At 38.2% G+C, this 27,354-nt stretch overlaps 1 protein-coding gene across 1 annotated transcript; it reads right to left on the bottom strand.

Moving 5' to 3' along the window:
- LOC103461641 (neuroligin-4, X-linked-like) lies at window positions 1–27,354 on the bottom strand. Its single transcript, XM_008403910.2, has 9 exons — window positions 26,921–27,354; window positions 23,326–24,255; window positions 22,696–22,848; window positions 17,836–18,021; window positions 16,887–17,337; window positions 13,188–13,401; window positions 10,570–10,694; window positions 5,510–6,119; window positions 1–3,497 (listed from the first exon to the last, which is right to left on the bottom strand). Exons 2-9 carry the CDS (start codon window positions 23,795–23,797, stop codon window positions 3,090–3,092), a joined length of 2,619 nt encoding a protein of 872 aa, XP_008402132.1. The 5' UTR covers window positions 23,798–24,255; window positions 26,921–27,354; the 3' UTR covers window positions 1–3,089.

Below are 27,354 nucleotides of genomic sequence, written 5' to 3'. Positions count from 1 at the left end.
TTGTAAAATACTGATATTTTTATTTTTCAAAAATGCAGCAGAAATGTTTTAGGCTCGTCACMCGCCATCCGTCTGCTGAGACGGCAAACCCATAAGAAGAAACAAATATTCATCCAAACATCCTTTAAATATTGTTTTTGTATCGTTTTGTAAAAGTTCTTTGTTCGCCACAAAGTTTTCTGCAAATTTAAATTTTTCACATATTCTGGTTAACAAGTGACTAAAAAAACTCTGAGGAAAACTGATGAGGAAGTTACTTAGGATGAGCAGAGATTATATAGGTCTCAATGTGACAAAGCTGCTTGTGGTCACACATGTTGAGGCTGGGAAGGAGAAGGGATGGAAGGACCGGACTAAAGTTGGATGAAGGAAAAGGGCTGGGAAACAAAACGCAGGATAATACATAAATGCTGCAAAACCTTTGCCCGGGCATTTGGTTGAGTTACTGGATTTGAAGTCATTATGGGTCCTATAATCATTTTGGTTAACTGGAGCACAGCAAAAGGCTTTTATGTGGTCTCCATGGGAGCTCTTTATGTTAAATACTTTACTTATGCATGGAAATTGTTTGTAATGGATTTCAGAAATGCTTGATCTATATTGCTAATGACTAAGACCAGTAACAACCATAAAGCCCTCYTACACTCACAGTGAAGTCAACAACAGAAACCTCAGTAATGTCATTATGTCCACAAGATGATGGTCAGAATTTCAGAGATAGGTTTGTTTTAATTCAACATTTTTAATTAAAAAAAAGATCCTGTTTGAGGATATTAAGGCTTAGGAAGCAGCATGTTTGGAGCCTTGTTTTCCTACAGTGTTACGTTGCTCTCATTATAACCCAGAGCTACTTTATCTTCACCTCATTAATCAAAGCTTGTTCCAAACCAAGGTCGCGGAAAGTAAACCCAACTTCAAGCTGTAAAAAATTGATTTTAGAGAAGTTTTTTTAATCAGGGCCGGGATTTTTTGTCAGCACCAGGTAGTTTAATCAGGGGAACAACTTGGAAAAACAGCGGCTCTTCGTGAAGTATAAATATCAAGGGCACGGTGCCTTTCAGAAGTATTTGTACATTTTTATGTTAAAACCACAACTTTTAAAATACTTTATTATTACATATCAACACAAAGTTGTTCAAAATTGTAAAATGGAAGACAATTTCTGAATTAATTTAAAATTATCTTTCAAAAAACACCTTCAGATCCACATTTACTCTGGTACCTTCAAATAAAATCTAATGTGCAAACTTCACCTAAACCAACAGACAGTGCAAAGACGGCATTGATCTGAGAGGCAGCCAATGGTAATATGTAAGCTGATATGCAATATATAATTGCATCAAATCAGATCAATGCATTAAAATGACCCAGTCAAAGTGCAGATGTAAATCCAATTGAGAATCTGTGGACTTAAAACCTGACGGTTACAAATGGTTCATCAGATTTGAGCTCTTTTGTAAAGAAATATGGACAAAACTAATTCTTTAAAACAACAAAAAAAAATCTATTTGTGCAAAACTGACAATGACAAAAGATTTACAGCTGTAAATGTATCAAAAGTTGACAAATCTTCCACTTTCCAATGATGTACTACTCTGTAAAATGTCATTAAAATATATTTTTTAAAAAAGTTTGTGGTTGTAACATGAAAAAAGCGAAGAAGTTTCGTAGATTCAATTACTTTATAAGGATCTTACACAAGAAATAATGCCTCATTGAGTTTTTTAGACATTTCGTAAAATTCTGGGGCCCTTTAATCATCACCATCTGTCTGTCTTTCAAAAACCTCATTATGAGTAGGGGTTCAGAAAAGAAAATCATGTCAGAACAATCAGGGACAACGGGATAAAGGGTCAAAGGGTTAATGTTTTTTGTTGTTTTTTTTTTTTGGCTGGTGCTTAATCATCAAACCAATATTGCATTATCTACACAGTACTAGCTCATTGATCAATGTGGAAAGAAAAAATGGCAGGATGATGTGAAAATATTCTATAGTTCAGCTGCTGAACAAGTATCTATATGGTCACATAGGTAAAAAAAAAAATCTCTAAAATGATTCTGCATAGCAAATGTAGCTTTTATATCAACGTACTGTGTAAATACTACAGCAGGTGAGATGGAAAAACAACCAGCCTTGCTCTAGGACATCTATACAATAATATATTAATATCTGAAATGAAAGCAATAATGTGGTTAAATAAGTCATGTTTTAATGCAAGTAGCAGGTAAATGCTATAAATCATAATATATCTGTATCTTTCCATTCTATTTACAAGAGTTTGACACATAGCTGGTTAGAGTGACTCCTCAGGGAGTCTGGCAACGCTTCAGAGGCCCGTTCTTCATCTGAATCTAACCTCTGTCTCTTGGCATACTTTCCATGTTGTTTTTTTTATAGCTCTATCCTCTTTCCTGGCTGTCAAATATCACTCAACAAAATCTTTATCTCCCTTACAATCAATTTTTTTTTCCTTCAACTGATATCATTTTTTAATCCCTCTCTTGTAAATCTTTTTTTTTTACAACCATCCCTTGCTTTTTTTCTTTTCTTTCCATCTTAGCTTAGTTGGATCCTTGGCAGATAGGGCCTTTGATCTATTTTAATGGAAAAAAAAATGCTACATTCACATTTTAACAGGTTGTTCAAGTTGACATCAGCAGTCTGTGTGTGGTACTTCTCCACTCGTTTCTACATCTGCGTCTGATCTCCTCACTCCCAGGACAGTCACTCGGGTGTGGTAGTAGAGAACCAGAACTGACCCGCGCACCCTTTATCTTCCTCCTCAGGTGTAGAAAAAGCTGATTTAGAATCCAGAGCAGGTCTTGACATATTGGGTTGCACAGAGTTGTGTCTCTGGGGAACCCAGTTTAACTGCAGTTACCCAACATGCAACACACAGACACACACACACACACGTCTGCCTTCTCGTTCTGAAAGAAGTCTCTCTGTGGTTCAATCTGTAACAATCCTGCAGGGTAATTATTAGAGGTATTTCAGTCTGTTTTATGCATGTGTGTGAATATGCGTGTGTGTGTGTGTGTTGGATTGTGAGCTGTAGATTTGTGTGTTTGTCAGTGTCTGGCTGCGGTTATACACGTGTGGTGGAGTGTGTGTGCGTGGAGATGTGTGTGTGGGGCAAGTGTGTATTACTATACGGGCTATGGTGTGTGTATCCCTGGTGAGGGTGGCCCATCCTCATCCCAGCCACCGATCCTGGTGTCATTGGGGTCATTGGTGTTGCAGGAGTAACAGGGTGTGACCCTGGGGTCACGGGCAGCGAGCCCGGGGTCAGGGAGGTCATGAGGGGAACGTCATCTGGAGAGCGGCGCAAGGTCAGGGTATAATCAGGAGGACAGGTGAGTCGCACAGTGTCCAGCGTGCTGTAAATGTCCTGGGTGTCCAAACCGTCCAGGGCATCAAGCGTGTCCAAAGTGTGATGGTGGTGGGCGTTGTTCCGCTCGTCCGCTGACGCAACATCACACTCGAGCTGCTTCACCTGAAACATGAATGTCAGAAAAGTAAACACAATGAAGATAAAGAAAAAAGAATGAATTTTAGAGATTTTTTACAACATTTTCAGTAATATATGTGGAGTCACTCAGCGTACGGTGCCAAATGATGGAAATAATTTTAGGCTTTTGATGACAGAACAATGGTTCAGCTTCAATGAACCTTAGAAATAAAAATCATTTGCTCAAGTTTGATTTTAATGCTTATTTTGTTTATTTATATTTATTAATCAGAAAATAAAGCATTTCATGGAGGGATGTATTAGTAAAAACATAATGAGAGAATGCTGCTATGTATCATCGTGGCAAACCAGATTATAATTAATTAATCATTTTCATTATCTTGATTTGTATCTGCTAAGTCACCTTAATGATTTTGCTGGAAATGCATTCATTTTCAAATTCAAATAAATATTAGCCTAGCAAATCTTTATTTATAAGGTTTTAAGAGGCAACTGGCACTACAAAAGAATTTACAGGAATGAGTATCAGCCATAACTTTATGAAAAATATTTTTCCTGTTAGAGGCCCGTTTTACTGCTTGTTCTTCCTCTAACATAATTCTAAAGACATTTGAAGCTCACAATTAGCTGCCATTGAGATTTATTCATCTCTAAAAATATCAATAGTGAGGATGTCACATTATTAGTTCATATTAGCTCCTATGTTATGGTGTGTTCACAAATTGAAAACAATAATTGGATTTTTGTATCTACTGAGCACTAAGCCAGCCAGGAAAGAGGAAAAAAAATATTCTTATTTCATTAGCAGTTTTGCAATTCGTCCATCCATTCAAGCAACATTAGATATCACTCGGTCACTTCATATAAGCTCTGCTATAAATCAAATGAACAAACACACTGTATCTGTATACTGTATCTTAATATCACTATTTAACAGACTATACAATTTACAAAGTTATTCCAGCAGATGCCTAAATTGCATCTGAAACCTGTAAATTAGCATATCAGTCCTCAACTCAAACATGGATCACAATACTGTGTGTAAAAAAGGGTTTTTATGGTTTTTTCTTACATAATATAAAAAAACATTTTTTTCAAATAACAGAACAGACCGTCTAAGCAGCTGTGATGCTGAGCAATACAGTTGAATCGCAAATTATTAGAAATTGTCTAGCATAAAAAGTATGTAAAAAGCTTCACTCAACCAAAACACAGCAAATACAGTTGAAACATTCAGTGAATGAATTGGAGGCAATCTGCCTCAATTCAAGCCATTGTACATCCACACACGTGCACCCATCCGAACGCTCTCGCTCATTTTCATACTGATAATATCCTCTGATGACAGGCTGTGAGTCAGAAGAGAGATCTGCCAGCAGCTGTGCTTCCGGCAGGCCAAGAGTTTAGTAAATCTTTCCTCACAGCCTCAACCGACTTAATGTCAGTGCTTGACTAGTTCTGTGTAACCTTTGTTGCTATTAAAGTGCCGTCAAACTCACCAATTCACACACAAAGAGTTGAGTTATTTATTTAGTACAAATAAATAACTTTATGCTGTCAGGGCAGATGTTTAGTACATTCAGCGAAACACTGGGTCAAAAACTGTGACTCAGGTTGTTGGATTGGACAAAAGACTAGAATTATGTTACTTTTAACTAACAGCTGTTTAATTTTTGCCTTTTCTTCAAGATATTATTTCCACTTTATTCTCGTTGTCATTATTTTTTTACATTGATCACAAAACAGAAGTTAAACTTTTTCTTTTAATAGAGTTTTAATAGAGTTTAATAAAGTTTTAATAGACTTTATGTGGTTGATTTTTTTATTGGTTGGATAATTTATAAATGTAATCCACTTATTTAAGCAGAATTAAACTAAACCCACACCTCAATATTAGTTATTTGTTGCTCCACCAGTTTTTGTGGAAAACCTAACACAGGAATCTATATCAAACTCATAACACCACCGGTTAAATTAGATCAGCTTTGAGAAGGCGCACATGGGCCTATTCTAGAAATGGACAGAAGATTACTCACCTGTAATGACATCAGCCCCTCCCCCTGCAGGTGAGCCGCAACATCTGCAGGAGTTATGTCTCTTCTAGGAGGAGGCAGAGGACGTGGTCTTCTATGCTCAAGACGTCTTTTGTCTTTCTTATAAAGCAGAGCCGCGAATGCAAGAATATTGAGAAACAGCAGCGATGCTCCGACTGCTATCGTAACCGAGAGTTCAGTCGAGTAGTCCTCATTTGGGATCCGAACTCCACTTTCCCCTCCGTCCTGGCCCAAAGCAGACTCCGGAGGCTGTGGCGTTCCCCCTTGCGAACTTGGATGACGTGTGCTTATAGGAGGCCAACCTTTGGATAGACGCTTGGTGTAGGAATAAGGCGTATCGTCTTGTGGAGAGGGACTGTGTGTGAAGGAGGAAACAGACTGCAAGAGTTCATTAACATGATGCAAGTGAGGAACGAGCTGGAGCCAGAAGGAGATCTTGGTGGCACGGTAGTGGTCTCTGACACGCGGCTTGAGGCCGATGTGGAGGTACAGTTGCTCTTTGGGGGTGTATTTAGACCAAGCAACTTCTTCAAAGCGATTGGGCTTTGTGTGGATAAACTTGGTGTCTTGAGGAACTGGCTGGTTTGGATCCCTGAAAGAAGAACAAATGCTGACCGGTAAATCATTGTGAGAACATTCAAAATGGGCTTTTTTAGTTTTAATCATTAAAATGTTTCATTTTAAATTTGTTGAATTATTTCTTGAATTAAGTGCTAGTATATTATCTTGTGTGTCAGAAGCCTCCAACCTTAATTTCCCTTAATTATCTTCCCTTTGAAATTGACTTTGGTCATACATAAAAGTGATAATAACAACTTTAGGGCAGGATTGATTACTATAACTTAAGTAATATTTAATGATGATCATCCTGGCGTTGAGAAACTTTTTCTTCTATTTTCTTCTAGTTTTTCCTTAGTCAGCAGCAAGCTAGAACCCTATCAGCATTTTCCGATCTTATTATTCTTTCTAATGAAATGTTCTTCAATGTTGATTTTCTTTTCTTAAAAAAACATACTTCTGGAGGATATTAAAGGCATCCCATGTCCTTCTTTGTATGTACAACCATTTACTCAGTGAAAATTTAAAAGTTAATGCTTCAGATGAAATAACTGATTTTAGTTTTGATAATCAGATGAACTGATTATAAATATTTATAGGTTATCATACTTATAACCAATGATCACTTGAAAGTAGCTAGTATTCACTAAAATAAGTAGAAACTTAACTGGGACATCTATTTGGTCCTTAAGGATTCGATGGACTCAGATAACTTTTTGAACGCATAAATTTACGTTAGATAAAATGATGCAATAAAGATCAAATAGAATTATTCTAATGCATCATGTTCAATCTCGTGTGGTTCAGATGGTTTTTTTTGAAAATCAACTATTTATATTTGTATTTATTCTTTTGAAGTTCTTAAATCTAGGAGAGTCCAAAAAAATCTTCTGAGCTTCTTCTTCTCAGCCAAATTCCTCTGAGGGAACTGTTTCTCTCAGAGCTGGCCAACAATTTCACACTGACATCCATCCAATCAATATCAAGGTGACATGAAACAAACTACTGGCAAGTAAATTCTCAAAGGATACATTTTGTTTTTGGTGTGAGATTTTTTTTTTCCACATAAATCACTTCAAGGTGATTTATGTGTAGATCACTGACTTTTCCTGGTTATGTAATAGTTGGACACTTTACAGCACAAATACATAAGACTGAGAGAGCAAGAGTAAACAAAGATACACATTCAGGTGTTTATAGTAAGAAAAATATTCATTTAGTAATAAAAAAAATATTGTTGTGAGAGATATTATTATTTACAATAGTGAAATAAGAACGGGGGGGGGGGGAATCCATCTTCCTGAGACATGAACACAGACTTCCTGCTACTTTTTTTTTTTTTTTGCAATTTGTCAAATTATAACTACAAACGTCAATGTATTTTATTGGGATTTTATGTGATAAACCAACACAAGTGTTGATTTGGGTGGCCTGAACACAAATGTGTGTCACAGATTTCAGGATTTATTTGCAAACAATGTTGAAAACCATGTTTAACCCACCGCCCCCACACTTTACAATCATATACCAATTTGGGTTAATCTTTGACATAAAATCCCAGTAAAATACAATGAACTGTTAGTTTTTCACAAATGTGAAAATATCAAGTAACATTAATATTTTCATCTGACAACATATTTGCATCAATCAGCATACAGTATTTGCATTAGCAGTCAAACTGTTTCAAAATGTAAACCAATTTTGAAATTAAACTGTCATTTGCTGATTTTGCTGTATGAGCAGAGCAGAAATGCTGCCATAGTGGGAAGCCCGACCAACACCCAGGCAAGTACACAAGCTGAGGATTGATACGCCCACGCAGCTCACAAAATATACATCTGGGAGCGTCGCCTCGCCGCTTAAATTGAGCTGTCGCAGAGTTCCATCATCGTCTGTGGCGCTCTCAGCAGAGTGGAATCTCCTTTTCAGAGAAAGTTCCCCATTGATAATTGAAGGGTGGACTGAACTCTTCACATCCCTCCTTTAGTGATTCTTGCTCTGCGGCTTGCTATGGTGGTAATGATAATTCAAGCTGTGCTGGAAACTGCAAATCTAATGTGATGTCACTGCTTTAGTGCATCCACATTAGAGATACGTTTCTGTTTTTCTTTTTCACACGTCAGAGTTAAATCTCTAAAAGCACTTTTCCTATTCTTTATGTTGTCAGAGAGCGAGACTGTTTGTTTAGATGTCTCTATAAGTCTAAAAAGATCCCAGTGGAGGGAGCCTCAATTGAATTAATTAATAGTAATTTTTCACTTCTGTTGGTTTATCCTCAGCTATTATATTTGTCTTTTAGAGTGGTAGAGTAAACAAAAGTCTTAGCAGTGCCTGCAAAGGTAATCACACCCTTTCATCATGTTCACATAATGAACATAACATTCAGTGTAAAATGTTAGGGTTTTATGTGGTAGATCAACCAATGCATTACTGCAAACAGTTGTTAATGTGAAAAATGGCTGCAAGATAGCCCAAACTCAATCAGATTTGGAAGGAGGGCTATGACACAGATTGACAATTCATTCTAAATCTCAACATCGATTAGGCCACAGAAAACCAAACCAAATCCATCTTAGTTTCAAGCCTTTTGCAGCCTTTAAAATAGCTTCTAATACTAACTTCCTCCATTGTCCCATCAGCTCTAATCAGCTTCCCTGTCCCTGCTAAAGAAAAACATCTCCAAAGCCTGGTGCTGCCACCACCATGTTTCATATGGGTAGGGTGTTTCCAGTGTGATGTTCACTGCCAGGTTTCAACCACAAAATGTTTTTCCTGTGGGGATAGATGCTCAGACTTGGTCCCATCTGACAAGAGTACTTTCTTTTTATAAGCATGCTGTCTTAGGTGTCCCTAACATAACTGCCTGATGGCAGATGGAAATTTTGACAGCATTCTTTATGGCTGCTTTCTTCCTGTTAGCTTTTTAATGAAAAGCAGATGCATAAAAGATATGTTAAATATCTCTCACCCAGTAACTGATGGAAATAAGCACCAGACTAGTAAGAATGAAAGAACATTGTAACTAAACAGATGAGCTGAATAGTATTTTGTGAGATATCCAAAGCTTCTGATTCTGTTTAATAACCTAACTATGCTTTATATTTCTCCACAACTGTATCTGAGGCCTGCGTGCTGTGCTACTTGTTCTGCATGATGGCGCTTGTTTACTGTGGTTCTCTAACAAACCACTGAGGCCTTGAGTGACTTCAGCAGATCGTTACTTGCTCTGGATTTTATTTAGATGAATCAGAGTAAAATGGCTAAATGCAGATTCATTTTCCTCTATTAGATCTTTATTGGTAACATATTTAGAAAACCATGAATGTGTTTTCTTCCACTTTGCATGTGTACACCTCTTTGCTCTGGTCTACCACATAAAATGTACATTGTGGTCTATTGCATTATATTAACAAAAATAAATAAGGTTTAGGATGTTTGCAGGGCACCGTATATACTCTCAGATCTGCAAAGTTTTAAAGTGGTATTTTTTCTATACTTATATTTCTCTAAGCCACAGGCAGATAATTTCATTTTCAGTTTAATAAATTGAATCCTCTAGCTTTAGGCAGTACTTTTTCATTTAACATTTTGAGTAAGCACTCCGTTCCGCAGAAATGATCGAGTAGAGAAAAGAAGAGAGCAGCTTACTTCAAGCCCCTGAAAAAAAAAATGAAAAGGCCTGTCTAGATTTTGACAGAACATCACAGTGCAACCGCTGCCAAAACAATCTGCACTGCTTCTTTAATGATTTTATTTGAATAAGTATCTCCTCATCACCCTGAGACGCTTTGAAGGAAAAACAAAGCACATTCCTCACCTGTCAATTCATTGTTTGTTCCTATTAACACTGTTTTCTGCTTTTAAGATAATCAGTTTTCGCAGTGGAAACTCCCCTTCAAAATAAAATATATGTTATGAATAAAAGTGCAACCTTGAATGTCAGTTAGCAATAAGAAAGAAGATGTGTATTAAAATATGCGATATGAATCACTTTGAGTTAGCCCAAAGAATTAAAGCTAGCGTATTAAGAACTGCACAGCGAAGAGGCACAAAGCTGTTAATCTTAACAACAACATTGACTTGAATCTTGGCCGTCTCATTTTAAGCTTGGATGAGATTTGTTCCTGTAAATTCAAGAGTGAGCTGTCCACACTCACACAAACAACACTGCATGTTGCCAAACCCTTGTCTCTGTGAAGTCATACAAAAAAACAACAACAAAAAAAACGAGAAGGAAAAAATCAATCAGCACACTTTATTTTACATTCGAAAATGTGATTAAATGTCTGGGCCTTCATTCATTAAAATAAGACCTCTTCTCCTCGTAGGCAAGGATTAGTTATTGATATCGCAGTAAAGCTAATTAGCTGAAGAGATGCTTTGTTTTTCATGAGTTTTTGCTGCATGAAGAAAATGGAAAAACCCCGTCAGTGGGATTTTCCGTCTGATTGATGTTACACATCACTGAACCTTTTTCAGCTTACCCAGTCTTGGCGAAGTTGGTCCAGTAAGTCATTACCACTGCGCTCAGCATCACGTCGTTCTTGGAGAAGTTACAGTTGAACAGATCAGTGGGGCCCACCATGGGCACGCCGAACACGTAGGGCACCTACACACACCAACACACACGCTGGATCAAACTACACAATACATCCAATCCCTGCTTAAAACAAGACAATCTGAAAATGAACTTAAAATAAAGCCTCTAATTCATTTGAAGATTTAAAAGGATTGTGGCGAAAGTCAGACCTAGAAGACAGTAGATGCTTCTTTTCTTTTAGTGAATATGCTTAAAGCCTTAAAGCAGAACATTTTTAGCATCAGTGAGCTAAAATTTCATAACCACTCAAAAGACTGTATTTGAAGTAGCCTAAAAGAAAATTAGAACTCAGCTCCTTCTCTCTCTGCAGACTTCAGAAAAGCCCACATGAATGAAAAATGTGAATAAAGTGTTCAGAATTTCCGTATTGAAAACAACTGCCTACACTGCAAAGCAAATGAAAATGAGGGGGGGGGGAGATGGGGAATCGCACAGAGCAAATTAAGCACATTAAAACCCTTTTCATCTTTAAGGGTACTTGTACAACTGAAGATGCATCCAGAAACTGCTGTTTTCTAAGCTTGGTACTGTTCTCGTTCAGATATTCCTTGCAGTAATTACATCTCTGATGTAATTAAAACAGGTGATTAGGGTCTTTTTTCTTTGTTTTGCCTTTTGCTTAGAATAGCTCTCTGATAATTATAAAAACTAACTGTGAAACACAGCTCACATTTGTATTTTTCTAGTTGAATTTTAAATTTATCTTTTTTTTGCACCTTTTTGCCTACCTCAGCTTTTATTAGTTGCACTTAAGAAGTGAACCCACACCTATAGTAGAAAGTATCAAAACATAGTCCAAGAAAAATAATTCAGTAGTTTTTCACCTTTATTTGACATCTGTTTTGTAAAGTCCAACTAAAAAACAAACATCTGTTGAAAGGAAAAATGTACAACTTAGTTTGATTTGGTTCGACTCTGAGTATTTCTGCTGTGAAGCTTTTTGAACAATTTCCGAAGAGTTCATCAAGCGATGGATTATTTTCTGACATTTCCCAAATGCTCTTGAGTATTATTTCTCCTCGTTTCATTTAGCTTCATAAATTAACTTTTATTTAACAGTAGTGCACTTAACCTGTGTTGCTGTATGCCTTTTAAATTAAAACAGTTTATGAGCAGTTGAGTGTACTTTAAATATTAAAGTTGTACTTGACACGTGGGTAAAGTTGAGAAAACAGATATAAATCTGTTTACAAAGGCATAGTTGTTGGGTTTTGAGATCATCACAGATCAGGCACTCATCATTAACATGAAAGTCATATTCATTAAGGGCTTTAATTGATGTATTTAAACTGATTATTTTTTTGTTTTGTTCTTTGTTTGGACTTGTGAATTGTGTAGCATCAATGCAGGATCGAAATCTTACATACAGGCTCAGATATACACATTCACCTTGCCTGGTTTGCATTTGGATGAATGTCCCTTATAAAGCCGTAGATGAAGTACATCCTTTTTGGAGCCAACAACCTTGTAACTTAATTCTGCTAGAGTATTTGGCCACTTCTCTTATCAGAAACGGTAATTCAGCTTTGAAGCATGGTCCAAACAAGTTTAATAGGGCTGAAGTTGGCACCCATCCAGAGCCTAAAATGTTAGCCTGATTTATTCCACTGTTTTTACGTGGTTTTGGGATCTGTGCTTCGTTGAAACGTTCAGTTGTGTCCAACTTTTTAACTCTCTGATGCTAAATGCCATTATTTATTTTGCTCAAGGGGCAACCGAGTTACCACTAAAGCTCAAGTTTATCACACACTGGAAGATGCTGAAACACCATGAAGCCACTTAAAAGTCGCATTTGCCAAGAGAAAAGCTCTGAAACCGACACCTTCAAGCGGAAATGAAATTAGCTGCAGTTATTGGATAAGTACCTTTTGGTGAAATGTTTTACGGTAAGACAAGATAAAGATTGAGCTTTCGGGCCAAAACAACAGAAAGAGAGTCAAGGTAAAACTTTTAAACCCAAGAATACTATACAATCTTTTAAGCACAGTGGCGGCAGCCTCTTGCTGAAGTTTGCACAAACCTGGTGCAACAATGAAGATGGAGGACTACACCCGATTTTTTTATCTTCTCCTTGGTGGACCAAACAGAAAATTATTAAACTGTTTTTTTTTTTTTTACGAGCAAAGTGGGCAAAAACATTAAGCTCTGTAGCCACCTAAACCTCAACCTTGTTGGAAATGTAACGACTATCCCTAAAAACCAGAAGAGAGATTGCTTTATTGCAACTAATAATACCATTACAATCTCACCATCATCTGATTTTTTTTTCATACTGGGTAGAAAATACTTTATAATTTAAAATTTGTGCACCAAAATTATGGAAGTTGTGTATCGTATTATCATTCCATTTTGAAAAATTATTTTAAACAAATCATCCAAACCCCAAAATGAATCACATTTATGCTCATAGTGAGTGTATCTAAACATCTTTTTCTTAACATCTAATATTATCTCTTTTGGTGAATCAAAAGCAAATATTAGGAAAGACACAAGCAGTCTTACCTCATCACCATGGGCAGAATCAGCCCAGGGTGGCGTGGCATCACTCTGGCAGTGGTGGTAAAAGGAGTAGAAGTAGGTAGGAGACCCATACTGTGCATGGAGATCCGCTGTAGCAATGGCTGGCGCCACCCACTGGTGATCTGTAAAAAGTGCCACCAGTGTCTTTCGACGCGTTTCTGCGTTGTCGCGGTCTGCCCAGTCAGTGTACATGAACCTTCACAAAACATACTTGAAATCAGCTCGCCGCTTGACTAAACAAAATATTTCACATACACCAAATAAATCGTGCTCCTAAATACATTTTCTGCATGGTCAAGTATTTACATTTAATGCAGTAGCTTTCCAAAAGTTAGAGTCACAGATGGTTTGTTTAAGTTATTAAAAATAAACAAATGAACTTCAGGTCTTCCCCGCTGCTCATTGAGTACAAGGCTTTCAGCTTGTAAATAATACTGAAAGCTGGGTGGTCACGCCGGTGCTGGCTAAGCAGTTTTCTAACAGCATTTCATTGCTAAAAGACAGTAAAATAAAAGACAGCATCTACACAGAAGTCCTTGCAAAAAATAATAATAATAATAATAATAATAATAAAGATTAGCCTGACAGAGTATTTTTGAAACAGTGAGAGAAGACAACCAAAATGACAGATCAAGTTAATTGGGTCCCACCAAACACACCCAATGTGTGTGCAACCAACAAATAACCAACAAGCGCTCACTGAATCTGGCTAAATGCTAAATTCATTAATCGTGCACGTCTACCGTGACATTATATAGCTGAGTATCTAAAATCTTTAGAGGGTGGTTTTACTGCAGGGAGGAGGGAAGTACAGAGGAGTTGAGAGCAGAATGATGATCAGACCAATGAGTATAACAAATTGACTAATGGATGTTACTGTCCAGAAAGAAGTCCAGCGATCACTGTGTTACTTGGCAACACAGAGCTTTGTATGCACAGTAAATTATGGGAGTTTATGGGCTACAGTTGCTATGTGAACAATATATCTGGGACTGTAATGCTCAGAGATAGCTGTTTTATCTACGCGTTTATCGTCTGCGAAGGTGGATTTTTATTTATCTCATAGTTTACTATTTTTATCTAAAGGCCATTGACACCTGATGGCATTGAAGTGGTGCGTTCTCCTCAGGAGCTGTTTGTTACCAACTTGCAAAATTCAGTGTGTCTGCACTAAATCAAAGTACAGGAATGAAGATATAATAAAATTGGAATTATATTTACCCTTACTTTGTAAACTATGATTTTATCAATGCATTTTGTGTTTATTTTATGAGCATTAGAATAGAAGCTGGCAGACTTTGGTACGTTCCACATTATTCCCTATCAAGAGCTTCATTGTTTTGTAGCATCATTAAAAAAAAAACATAAAATGTACTTTTGTGTTAATCTGTAACCATTATTAAGATTTCAAGCTGCTTCGTTTTTGCAAAAGATCAGCAGGTATGCAAAGATCAAAGTCAAGATAAAAGACAAAGCTGCATTTGAACTGCGTAAACCCTGCTAATTTCAGGCACCCAATAAATAGAAATGTTGCTTACAAACCCCCATCGCTTTAATTTTATTCCATACCTTGAAAAACCTTTATCAACATTCTTTAATCAATAATTTTTATTTCTCAATAAATGGTTGAGACTAGGCCTGTCATAGGCATTGTGTACACCAAGGTTTCAAAACCAAATGTTTTGAAAGCCGCCACAGTGGGATGGCATAAAAAATAAATATGTTTGAACTAATTTCCAGTCATTGTGTTCAAACTAAAAGGAGTACAGTGTCATCACTCTAAAGTAAGTATAAAGGTATTGGTATTTTAAAACTATAGCTGTAAAGCTATAATCTGCATGTCTGACAAGCAGCCAACTGCAGGCTAGCTACTTAACTGTATTATTAATCAGCTGAAATCACCTTGTTATGTTTTTCAATAAAGGATTTAAAGAGAAATGGGTCAGACTAGAATCACCTGATTTTCAGTTTGACTGACCCTGACAGGTGAGAGGCCCAACATAACCTCAGAAATCAAGTATTTTTCTCATCAGTGGAAAGCACTGGATTATGTTTTACCAGATCTTCCATGTGGAAGTTATTACTTCAGGGAAACCCAAAATTAGATTCCTTTTTCATTTATCACAAGTTTAAAATTAAGTCTGAGAAAGCTTAAAGAGTGAAAGAAGATTGAAACTGCATTTTATGCAGAGGATGATTGTAAGGATGCTACTTTTACTGAGAGGCTTAGTGAGATAACAAGATTGTTGTGCTACATTGCAATTGCAATTTTATTGTTTGATGTCTGTCAAGGATTGCTGGATTTGGAAATGTTGGCAGCCATTTGGATTTTTTTTTTTTTCCATGTGTTTATCTTAGCGGAAGAATCTCCATTTTTTATGAAATACACAGAGACCACATGTAAAACTATTAACCAGACTATTGGGGCTAATTTCTGATTGAAGATGCTAAGGACTGATTCCAATTTCAACTCATATCTTTTTGTCTTTGTTTTATAATAATGGTAAAACTCTGTTTTACAGCAGCAGCTCATGAAATATACACTTGCCACTTTGCTCTTAATTATAATTAATGGTGAAAGGTTGGATAAAAATACTTAAAAAAGGGTTTATTTATAGATTATTAAGACAGTGGTTCTCAAAACTTGTCAACTTCTGACTGACACATAGGCAGCAGAAGAGACTGCAGAGGCAGAGCTAAGGTTCATTGTGTCAGCCTTATGTAAGTCAGTTACACAGGGGTACAGCATCAACAGTGAGCACATTGTCTTTCATCTATTTGTAAGAACTGTTTTTTTAATCTTTTCTAAAATAGACAGCATAATTATTCTTTCACCATTATCCATTTTTTTATTGTTTTTAATTTTTTGTACTCTCAGTATCGTGCACTTGTTGATTTTTAACCCCAAGTGAGGTCCAGACAGGCCTGATTTCATGAACCAGTACCTTAAGACCATCAAGGAAAACTAGGATTGGTAGGTGAGCTTTACAAAAAACTGTCTGTCAGGAATAAAACCACGATCGGTACGTCTCTGCTCTTGGCGTTACTCTAAAAAGAGCAACAAGGCTTTGTTTGGTATTATAACAACTACTGATGCTATGAGCTATAATTATTATAATATATTAGAAGCAGAGATTTAAAGTTGTCATACCGCAAGAATCTCATACTCATTCATGTATTGTAACCACTCTATGAAAATCAATAAACATAAAAAAGAATAGTATTTAAAGCAGTAGCTCGTGATTTTTAAACTGCTTCTTTTCTACTACCCTGTAGTAGCAAGCTGTGCTGCAGTTGAAATGCTAGATTCAGGATCATAAACAGCAACAACAACTGGAGATTCAGTTCTGAATTGTAGCTTTCATTTCTACAAATTATATGTCCATTGCTGCCTTTGCTTATTAAAAATATAGAAGTCTACATTTTCTTGTAAGGAGTCTTCAGCCACCTTAAGTGTCATCACTAAAAAGTGCATCTGCATAATGCTTGCCAAGTATCTATTTGTTCATCCCTCCAACATAAAATTATACATCTGTCGATGAGGATAATGTGGACCCATTTATGGCCCTTTTCCCTTCTTTGTCTATTTCGATTAATTCTAAGCAGGAAGGCTGGTAATCATACTTCCAAGAATGTCACATGAATGCTGAAACATACATAGATTTTCACTTTCATACTCACCGTATGCTCTCTCTTAGTGTATCTCGGCCTTCTGGGTAACCGTACAGACTATCCACAAAGTCTGACACGGCAAAGTCAAAGTCCTCGGCTGTGACACCGTCCTCAGAATCCACAATTCCCTCCACAAACTTCACGCCTTCCCCTTGGTTGACCCCCAGCATCACATCGTAGTTCAAAAACTCTCCCTGCTCCATCAGAATCTGAGGGTCATCAGGTATAACGTCGCCATCAATCACCGGGGCAAAAGCAGTGTGATATTTGGCCGGAGTAATGTTCTGCTCCACAAGTTCACGGAAACTCCGGCCCTGGAGGCAGGTGACCAGTTGAGTGCTATCATCAATGCCACAGCCAACCCTCTCGCCAAGCTGCCGGGCATATTTGCTTGGCTGGTAGTTGACAGCCCAGCTGGCTAAAGCGCTGCCACTCTGGATAATGGCTCTGTGGAACAGATCTGATTCAAAAAAATAAAAATTCAATAAATCCAAAAAGGCTCATTTTTGCAAATACATTTTTGTACACAAATACATCAACACGCACGTACATTGATATATATTCTTTTGGTTAAAAGGTGTAAAGAGCCTTAAAATACTTTTATCTTTACTGTCCAGTCTTAAAAAAACAAATAAATCAAGATTTAGCACAGAATTGTAGCAAAATAAAAGATGATTTGCAGCAAACAAAGGTAAACCTATTTAAAAAGTGATAAAAGCATGAAATGTAAAGGTTTAAGTAAAAATCAGAAAAAAGAGACAAGTATTTCATTTTATTTAAAGGCAGCATTTAAGGCTTTTTACTCTTATTTACCTTGGTTCCAAATATATAATTTCCGCAGAATACACTATCCTCATCAATTTCTGTTTACTATTTTTAACATATATACAAAAAAGAAAATCAAGTGAAAACTAAATATCAGTGAGTAGTGAAATTGTGTTGCATGATTTTCTCTTACCTTCAGAGTAGTGGGACAAGGTGAGGAGGCTAACGCATGATGCACCAGCACCAGATCCAAACACAGTGACCCTGCTTGGATCGCCGCCAAAGGATGCAATGTTCTCCTTCACCCAGCGCAGAGCCTGAATCTGATCTAGCAAGCCGTAGTTCCCTTTTGCTGCCTGGTCACCTGTGCTGAGAAATCCTGCAGGCAGGCAGAGATAAAAGGAAGTCATATTACCTGCAAAACATGTACGGCCATGCCCAGTAGACTAGAATATGTGCTCCAGCTCATCTCTTCTGTCAGATTAAAAGTACCATTTGAAAATAACTTTTAAGCAGGTATTAAACATACTTTTGCAGTAAACCCACATTTCTGCATTAAAATGTTTCTTACTGGTCTGACTTAATATTCTGATTTTAAATGTAACGTTTTTGGTTAATTAAAAGCTGGAAAATCAGAATAGTTAATGGATATACAACAAATTGTGTTTAACTTTGTGGGCTTTTCAATAACAAGTGATTGAACATGACTGTATAAATGTACATGTCTGCAACTTTATAGTGTCTTTTGAAATATTCATTCTGCTATTACTTTTTCACACACTGCTGTGTATTTTATAGAAACTATTCTGACTTTATGTAACAGACCAACACAAAGCAGCGCTAAATTGAAGACGCATTAATAAAACTATTTAATGTGTGGTATTAGTCGCTCTGAGTTAATACTTTACCATAGGTTGTAACACCGATTGCATTGGATTCTATTCTCATGTTCCTGAGTGAAAAGGGCTTATACCGAATGTCTGCCACACTTTTCAGATATTCTTTGTAAAATATGTCGAACACTGTGTCCTTTTCCTTCCACTTCACAATTATGCACTTTTTTGACTTGGTCTTTCCCTGTTATAATATCTCTATAAAACACAATGAGCCTTGTTATTGCATCGTGACACAATGTGGAAAATTTCATGGATTATAAATACTTTTGCAAGGAACTGTATTTATCGTAGCTTTAAAAATGAGATGGAAAAAAAAAAGATGTGGTTTTCTTTCTTGGTCTTAGACTGGACCAAACCACAAAGGTGCAGTCACAATACTGTGAACTTACACAAGCAGAAAACCACACACGCTTGCCATCACACCCACAGCCGCCTCCTATTCCCTCTTCTACTGACATTATTAAGTAAACACAGAAGATCCTAATGGCTCATTTTGCCACAGTATATCTCATTACTGCAGAAGCTCATTTCTGTGAACCTCCGGCACAAAAAGAGTATAATAACCGTGAAGGCAAGGCTAAAGTAGTGCATTACTTCACTTCTGTGTGTTTTATCAGACGTTTTATTGAAGCAAAAAAGAAAATATCAGGATTATATTCATTCTGAACGGTTACAGGATTATATGCATACAAGCCATATTTAACTAAAACTGTTTAAGGAGTTCACATTTTCACAGAGGCATATTTCATTTCCAGGTGAATATTGCAGAGTAGGCAAAAAAAATCATTGCCATAATAGTGTATTGCATTGTGTAAATGGGCTCACCTCATGCATCCACTCATGATGATGGAAAACAGGAGGAGGAGGAAGGTGATTCTGTTACTCGAAATGAGGATGATGATGATGATGATGGTAATGGTGAAGATTGTATTGGAGGTGGCATAAACACACACAATGGAGGGAGGGGGGGGTGAAGACAAAAATAGGCATGTAGAATTGTTCTTTGTTTAGCTCACAGTTTTGATCACATCTGCAGCAGCAATTTTCCACAAGGTCAGCCTTAACTCTGCATCTAATAAAAAACATTGAATTTCAACTTTTAAAGACGTTTAAATCTTTTTTATTTTTTTTAGAAAATGTTCAACTCGGGTTCAATACATTTGCAAGAAAACCTGCGCTGCCTGAGGCGACCTGATAGCTAAGCTGTGAGGGCACATGGGCATGAATGCCTTCAAGCAGCGAATCCCAAGACCAATTCCAAGCCTGCTGGACCTTTTACTGCATGTCTTTCTCCACATTTCCTGTCTGCACCGCTGTGGGCTAATAAAAAAAAACATTATCTGTTTAATTAAAGCTGAGCCAAAGATGTGGCATTCCTTTTAAGAGCAGAACCTCTCATAAAGTCCTCAAATGCTTCCATGCAGCAGAATTAGCATCAGCTTTGTGCTTTTAAAGAACATTTTAATGGATAAACAAACTTGAAACAATGCCCCTGACATTTTGTTATTGTTATTGCTTTTATATAAAATATCAATATCGCCGAGGCAATTGAATATGCATCTTGTCCGGTTGACTTAATCACACTGAGGCCATAGATACTCTGCTCGCATAAACAACTCAATACTCCGGCTCTTAGTACAGCAAAGTAAATGAGGCTTTATGGCATTAAATGTTTTAACCCTCATGTGCCCCTTCCTAAGCTATGTCACACCGATAACTGAAAACACAAAAAGCCTAAATGGATTTTAAGATTGTCTGTTTGTTCAACTCTTTGGCTTTGTAGGGCTGACTAAAATTAGAAAAACCAAAGGGAATCCAAAAATTTTTTTCTGTTCAGAGAGCAATGAGTCGAAGAGCCATGGAGTTAAAAAGGATCAGATTCAAGTCGATGACAGTAGTGGAAGGAAAAAATGGCTTCAGGGAGGTTTTGTTTCCACAAGGGAGGCTGAACATGTTTCCATTCAAACAAGAAGGAATAGCGGGAGAGAAACTGTGCTCTGGGAAAGAAACAAATCACTGATGGTTTGAGCATTTTTATAGCTCATTGAAGGATTAAATAACCCAGATGGTGAAAATTGTATACATTTGTTCAGAAAAATGAGCTGTTGTGTTGAGCTATTTAAAAAAAGCTACATGCAGAATCACCTTAAACAAAACTGTAATGAATCATTAAGAATCCCTGGATAATAGAGAAATGAGTTGAAAGATAATTATCAACCTGCCAGAATTAATCTTCTGAATCAAGTCGCAAACTATAGGCCCATCTCAATAAATTAGAATATCAATGAAAAGTTCATTTATTTCATTAATTCAATTTTAAAAAGTAAGACTTTTACATACAATTCATGGAGTAATATCTTTCAAGTGCTTATTTTTGTTCATGTTGATCATTGCAGTTTGCAAAGTTGCTTCTTAAAGACACTGGCTATTACATAAAACCAATACAAATGTATCCCATCACATTATTTAAAAGTTTAGTGGAAGGAAAAGCTGTGGAAGAAGAAAGTGTTCTAGCAACAGTGAAAGAACGGTGACGTTAATTCAAGAGTCTGGGGGAGATTCACAACAAATCACCCCCATTGGTGCTGATTCCACTGTTTGGAATCAGTGCTTCAAGATTCACCACACACAGATGTTTCCAGAACACTGGACATGTCCTGGACTGTTATACTCTTGTGGAGCAGTCTTTGTTGCCACTTTGCTACTCAACAATGCAATTAAATGTTTTGACTGCGTAAAAATGGTGAATAAAGTGATGCAGTTACAAGGGTCTCATTTTTAATAGTTATCCCTTTTTTCAAAGCCCTATCACTCTAAATCCAAAATGACAAAGACCTCTGTCACTCTCTCCTTCCGGTCACCCCTTTCCATCTGTGAAAGGGAAAATAATTCAAGTGYGTCATGAATTGGCCCGATTTAWTTCATTTAAACAGGTGCAATGTCAGTGCATCCATGCACACTCTGTAAAATTATGTAGCCTGCAAATGACTTGTGTTGAGATTAATGTTTTTTTAATTAATGTAAGACATCAGAGTACACTACATTTCACAATACAATCGTTTTTCTGACAAAGCTATATATTTTACTCCAAAAATTGTCCACTCCAATTTAAAAATTGTCTACCCCAATTCAAGCATTCAGCATGCTGARTTGAGTAAATGACCATCAATGCAGGCAAAGAATCTATGTATTATGGCACTAGATTAGGTAACAATATTGCTATAACATGTTTATAGCAGAGTGAGGAACATTTGTGCAGCACATATGTTTACATCAGGTCATGGAATTTTAAAACCCCAAAACAATGTGTGGTAGCTTGTCTTACTTGGGAATTACATTATTTACACTATAAYTTAATGTGTAGGAATTTGAAGCTGGAAATAACAGACCTTTYTCCATTTGTCTTCACATACATGTAAACCAGATGTTCTAGAGCGAAASGGTAAAGTGTAGGAAATACTTGGAAATAGATTTCTGAACTCTGGTCATAMCTGACTTTTTAAGCAAATCTCCATTTGAAGAGCCAAGTAGTGCTACCTCTCTGCCGACCCTCAGCATTACAAAAAGGAACGAGAAACCCAGCGACCTTGGTATGAACGAGCAAATTAAAGTGGTGCAGATATGGCGTAAGGGCAAGGAATGAAACGGAATACAGCTTTTCTGTGCACTTGTCCTTTTGGACAAAGGAGCCACTGGAAGTAAATTTGAAAAGGTCCAGACATATTCCTTTTGAAACTTAATGAAACCTTTAAACCTTGACTAGACAGGTMTTTTTCAGTGAAAATTATATAATCCTACAAYTGCTGAAGTACAAAAGCTTGACTATGCCAATTAATAACTTTATATATGATCTAATCAGATTTCCTCCACCATCTGGAAAAACAGACACCCACAAAACAGTTCCAATAAATAGAACAACACTGTTGTATTGCTGCTATGGCAAAGTAGATGTTGGTCCAACACTAAAGGAAATTATTACATAAAATTAATACATTTAAGGGAACTTAAGGTTTATTTTTCAAAAAGTATTTTATACAAAACTATACTCATACTACTACTACTACTACTAAACTTATAGCTACTTGCTATCTAATAACACAATGTTCTGCACATGCTACACAAATGATGTGTTAAACTGAGATAAATGATTCTTTTACCTAAAACTCCAAGGCGATAGTTGAGGGTTATGACAATGACATTGCCRTAGCTTGCGAGCACACTGCCATCCATCATGTTCCCGGTGCCTTCAGAATACGAGCCTCCGTGGACGTAGACCATCACTGGCCGCTGACCCCCCTCCTCATGGATGTCTGAGATAGACAGGCAGATTACCAATGTGTTCAAATCACCAAGGTGACATTAGTTAACCACCAAAAGCCGGAGGGTGCAGTCCTTGATTTGAGTGTGCATGTGCATGGGTTCACATGCATTTATATCAACCGATATGTATGCATGAGTAAGCCTGTGTCCTTCCCATTTTCCTCCACAAGTAAATGCGTAAACCCCATAGCGACTGACGCAGGTGTCTGCATATTAAGCGTCGGTTCAACCAGCGGCATGTTGAAGGGGAGGAGAAAACAAGGCCCATTTTTAAAAACCTTTATTTATTTATTCAACAAGCCTGAGTACGTGCAGCAACAGCTCTCTGCATGTTTTAATCATTTGTCAAAGGTATCATTCTCTTAGCTCATGTATTCAGCTTAGGGCATAAACCATAACATGTAATCCCAACCTTAACTGTACATGCAAATTTAACCGCCCCAGCCCCATAAACCCACTTCACTCACCTTCCTCTGTGGGTACGTAGATGTTGAGGTAGAGACAATCCTCGCTCTGGTGAGTGAGGTAAGTTGCTGCTATATCCAGGTTTGCTGTGAGCCAGGATGGCATCATATCTCCCAGCATGCTCCTCTCATCCAAAGCCTGCGGGCACACTGGAGCAAACTGTGTCACATTCCGTATTCCGGGCCACGGCAGAGGCGGCTCAGGTGCCTGGAAGCGGCGATCCCCAGTTGGTGGCCTTGCATACGGTACTCCCAGGTACTGGATGACAGGCCCCAGAAGGTCCGAGGGCAGAGGGGTCAGGATGCCACGAATGCGACCCTGCGCCGTGGAAACAACAGGCACTGTCTGCTCAGCCGACAAAGAGGTCGGCTGGAGAGAAAGGGAGAAGCAAAGGGAAAGGAGGAGGGATGGAAATCCAAGCGGRGAGGAGAAGGGGGAGGGAGGGATAGTTCTGCTGGTCCTCAGCTCAGACATGACGGTTTGATTAGGCAGAAAACTAGGGGGAAGGGGAGGGGAGAGTGAGGTGCTGGAGGCAGGTTGAGGGTTACGTCTATGCTGACCCCTCAGAGGTATCCAACTCTAACGCACAGCTGCTGCTCAGCTTGGCCCATAACACACACTGCACGCAGTCCTGTCTCTTGAGAGCAACCTTTTCCCCTTGTGTATGTGTCTGCATGTGAGTCAGTGAGTCTTTGCCTCTGAGTGTGCAGTGACTCAGTCACTGAGTCCCTGTGAGTGTACGTATGTATGTGCTGGAGAGTTTAAGTGAGCGTGTGTGTCCCGGACTGGCAATTTGAGCCCGCATGCATGTCTGTGGGTATATACGTGTGWTKATGCATGTGTGTGAATGTGTCGTTATGTAAACAGTGGCATCACTGTTCCTCTGTCACTCTCTCCTTCCGGTCACCCCCATAACAAGCCCAGACTGCCTCCTGGAAGCATAGAGAAGGGAGGGAGGGAGGAACGGGGGGGAGACAGAAATAAAAGATGAATTTAATTAGTTTCCAGTGGAATACTCCCCCCCAACCCCCCGCACACACACACACATGTATGATACACACATGTCATCAGCCTTTTGCTGAGCTACCTTACTTGCTCCTTTTAAAAATAGATATGAAAGTGATAGATGGGGCAAACGAGATGTTGTCCGCTCAGCTTAACTTGGTGTCAGGCTGTCAGGGCTGCTGCTGTGTCACATCCTCACTACAGACTGTTTCACAGATCACAGGAGCTTGTTGGGGGAAGGGKTGGTGTATGTGTGCGTGGGGGTGGGTGTCACGTCACACGCTTAATTAAATCCTGAATGCACCASGGGGCTCCTGACCTGTATGTAGCGTAAGGCTGGACACATGTGACACAAACACACACTTGTTTCTCCTCCACACACACACACCTTGTTTCTTCCTTCACATCACACACACAACAAGCTGAATCAACTTTCACCCTGTTACCTCTGATTCCTACCCTTTGACCCTATGTTACATAGGATAGAGCATCCTAATTCTTTCTCTGGGTAATGGGGAGGTTTAAGAGGGAAGCCTTCACAGCTCTGAAAATTGAGATTTTTCAGAGGCTAGCTTAGAAACAAAAAGATAGGATATCTCCCAAATTCAATTGTTTTGTCATTTTCTCCAATTTAGAAGAAAACAAGCATTAGATGTGCAGTTAAATGTATACATTTGTATGTTCTTTGAGATATTGTTTTCATTCCTCCACAAGTTTATGTACGCTTGCTATATCTATCACTATGGTGAATTTGGTTTACATACTAGGGTATAAAGTGTATATTCTCAGTAGTCATTAAGTAAAAATGAAGATGAGTGTGATAAAGTCTTCTATTTTTGCCGTACATTTTTCTAAAAATATGAATATTGAATATATCAAAGCAGATTTAGTCCTTAACACAGTACATCTGACATTATATTGGTGATCTTCCTTTTAACAATCATAGAAATCGTATATGCTGATGTCTGATGAAAGATTGACAATGCTTTATATGATGTGTACAAGCATTTTAGGTCATTTATGTTTATAAGTGCACCATAGTAAATTAGAATACTAAAATAAAAAAAGAAGACATTTGACACCTCAGCAACAGTCCAGCCTTATTTATATCTCTACTTCAGAAGTGACTTAATACAAGGAACTGTATAATTGTAGCCCATGTCTTGGGTATGCTGTGTGTGGTGGCACTTGTGTGTCTGCGTGTGTGTGTGTGTATGTGTGTGTGTGCGTGAAGTGACTCCACACCTTGTAAATCTTTGCCAAAGTGCTGAATGAACTTTGCTTCACAGTCATTTCAAGGCTGTGGTTATCCTTGTTAATTGTGTGTTTTTACCTGCCACTCTTTTTCCTTCCACTAAACTTTTCATCAAACAGCACCGTGCCAACCGACTTTGTTGATGATGATTGTAAGCTAGTCATTGAGGATACCAACGAATTTCTACTGTCAAGTCAGCAACATTTCCAATGACTGTCTAATTCTAGTTTTTACAAAAGCATTTATTTTTGTTTATTTTTTAAGAGCTGACGCCTATAATGATCAAAATTAACAGTAAAAAAAAACTTTGAATGTATCATTTTTTATGTCGTTTTTTATGTAATATAATATTCTCACTTTTTCTGTTGACTTAGAAAAATAAACAAGTTTTATATTACTATTCTGACTTTTTTTTTTTTTTTTTTTTGCTGCACCTGTATGTTTATGTACAAGTTGATGCATCAGCATCTTGAAAGAGAATCTTATTTTGACCACTACCAGAACTCAGGTGCCAAGTGATAGAGGGAGGAGAGCAGAACTAAGGGTGGGGGTAACCTCAGTAAATGGGATTCAGCCTGTAGTTCTGGTCACCTTTCCTGCTCACACACACTCCTTTCTCCCTCTATATCTCAAACACACACACACACACGCACACACACACACACGCGCGCGCGCGCGCGCGCACACACACACACGCACACGCACGCACACACACACACAGCTGCTTCCCAGCCGGCTCTCTCTGAGGGCCTGAAGACCGAATATTAACACGTCCGCACATACACGCACTCTGAGAAATTTCTATACAATCACACACACAATGATCTCTCACCCTTATACCCCTCTATAAGCTGCAGTCGTGTCAGAATATAGCTATGATCATCACTATCTCCTCTCTTCCTGGGTCGTATTGGTGCTGTCCAAGGTGCTAGTTAACATTCCAGTGGTGATCACACACACGCTGATGAATAACGCTCCATTTATCAAGGCAGACCCGCCGCCTGCCACCCTCCCCCTTGGTTTATTTTCATATGGAAAGAACTGATAAAAGCAGCAGCAAACAAGAAAAAAAAAAGAGGATGGGGAGGAAATGCTTGCCTGTGAGGCAGAATATCCCGTCTGAATCTCTATCGGCAATGAAGCTGACTACGGCAAAAAAAAAAAAAAAAAAACACACACACACTCTACTGCTTTTTTCACCCGTTCTTTCTTTCTCACACACACACACACACACATACCAAAATGCACAAAAACTCAATCTGCATTCCCGCTGCAGTAAATGGGGGGAAAAAAAGGAAAGAAAAGGAAAGAATCCCCAAATGACAGATGCACCGTACCCAGCCGGGTTGAGCGGAGTGAGATCCCGCGGTGCATGTTCTCCTCTTCCAGTCCACCGCAATGATCGCCTCGTGTTTTCGCTGCTGCGGCTGATCCGACGTGCCCGGGATGGGATATGGGGAGATATTCCTACACTGCTGCTGCTGCTCCTGCTGGTAGATGTGGTGGTGGTAGCGCGTCTCCTGGGTGAAAATAACCCATATAAGAAAGAAAAGAAAAAGAGGTGGTGGTGAGGGGGGGGGGATCAGCCCTCCAGTCTCTCTCAGTCCGCCGAAACGTGAAAGCGATGGGGGGTGGGGGGAAAGCACAGATAGTTGGAATGTAGGTATTTCTTCCGTGAACACAGGGCCCAGGACGTTTAAATGATCAATCTCCCCCTCTCTCTCCTTCTCCCTCTCCCTTCCCTTCTTTCTTTCTCCTCCCCCATCTCCCT

The sequence above is a fragment of the Poecilia reticulata genome, linkage group LG2 (genome assembly GCF_000633615.1).
Source record: "Poecilia reticulata strain Guanapo linkage group LG2, Guppy_female_1.0+MT, whole genome shotgun sequence".
Classification (NCBI taxonomy): Eukaryota; Metazoa; Chordata; class Actinopteri; order Cyprinodontiformes; family Poeciliidae; genus Poecilia; species Poecilia reticulata.
The sequence above is the reverse complement of the archived record's forward strand: the minus strand, read 5'-3'. Positions and strand labels throughout refer to the sequence as shown.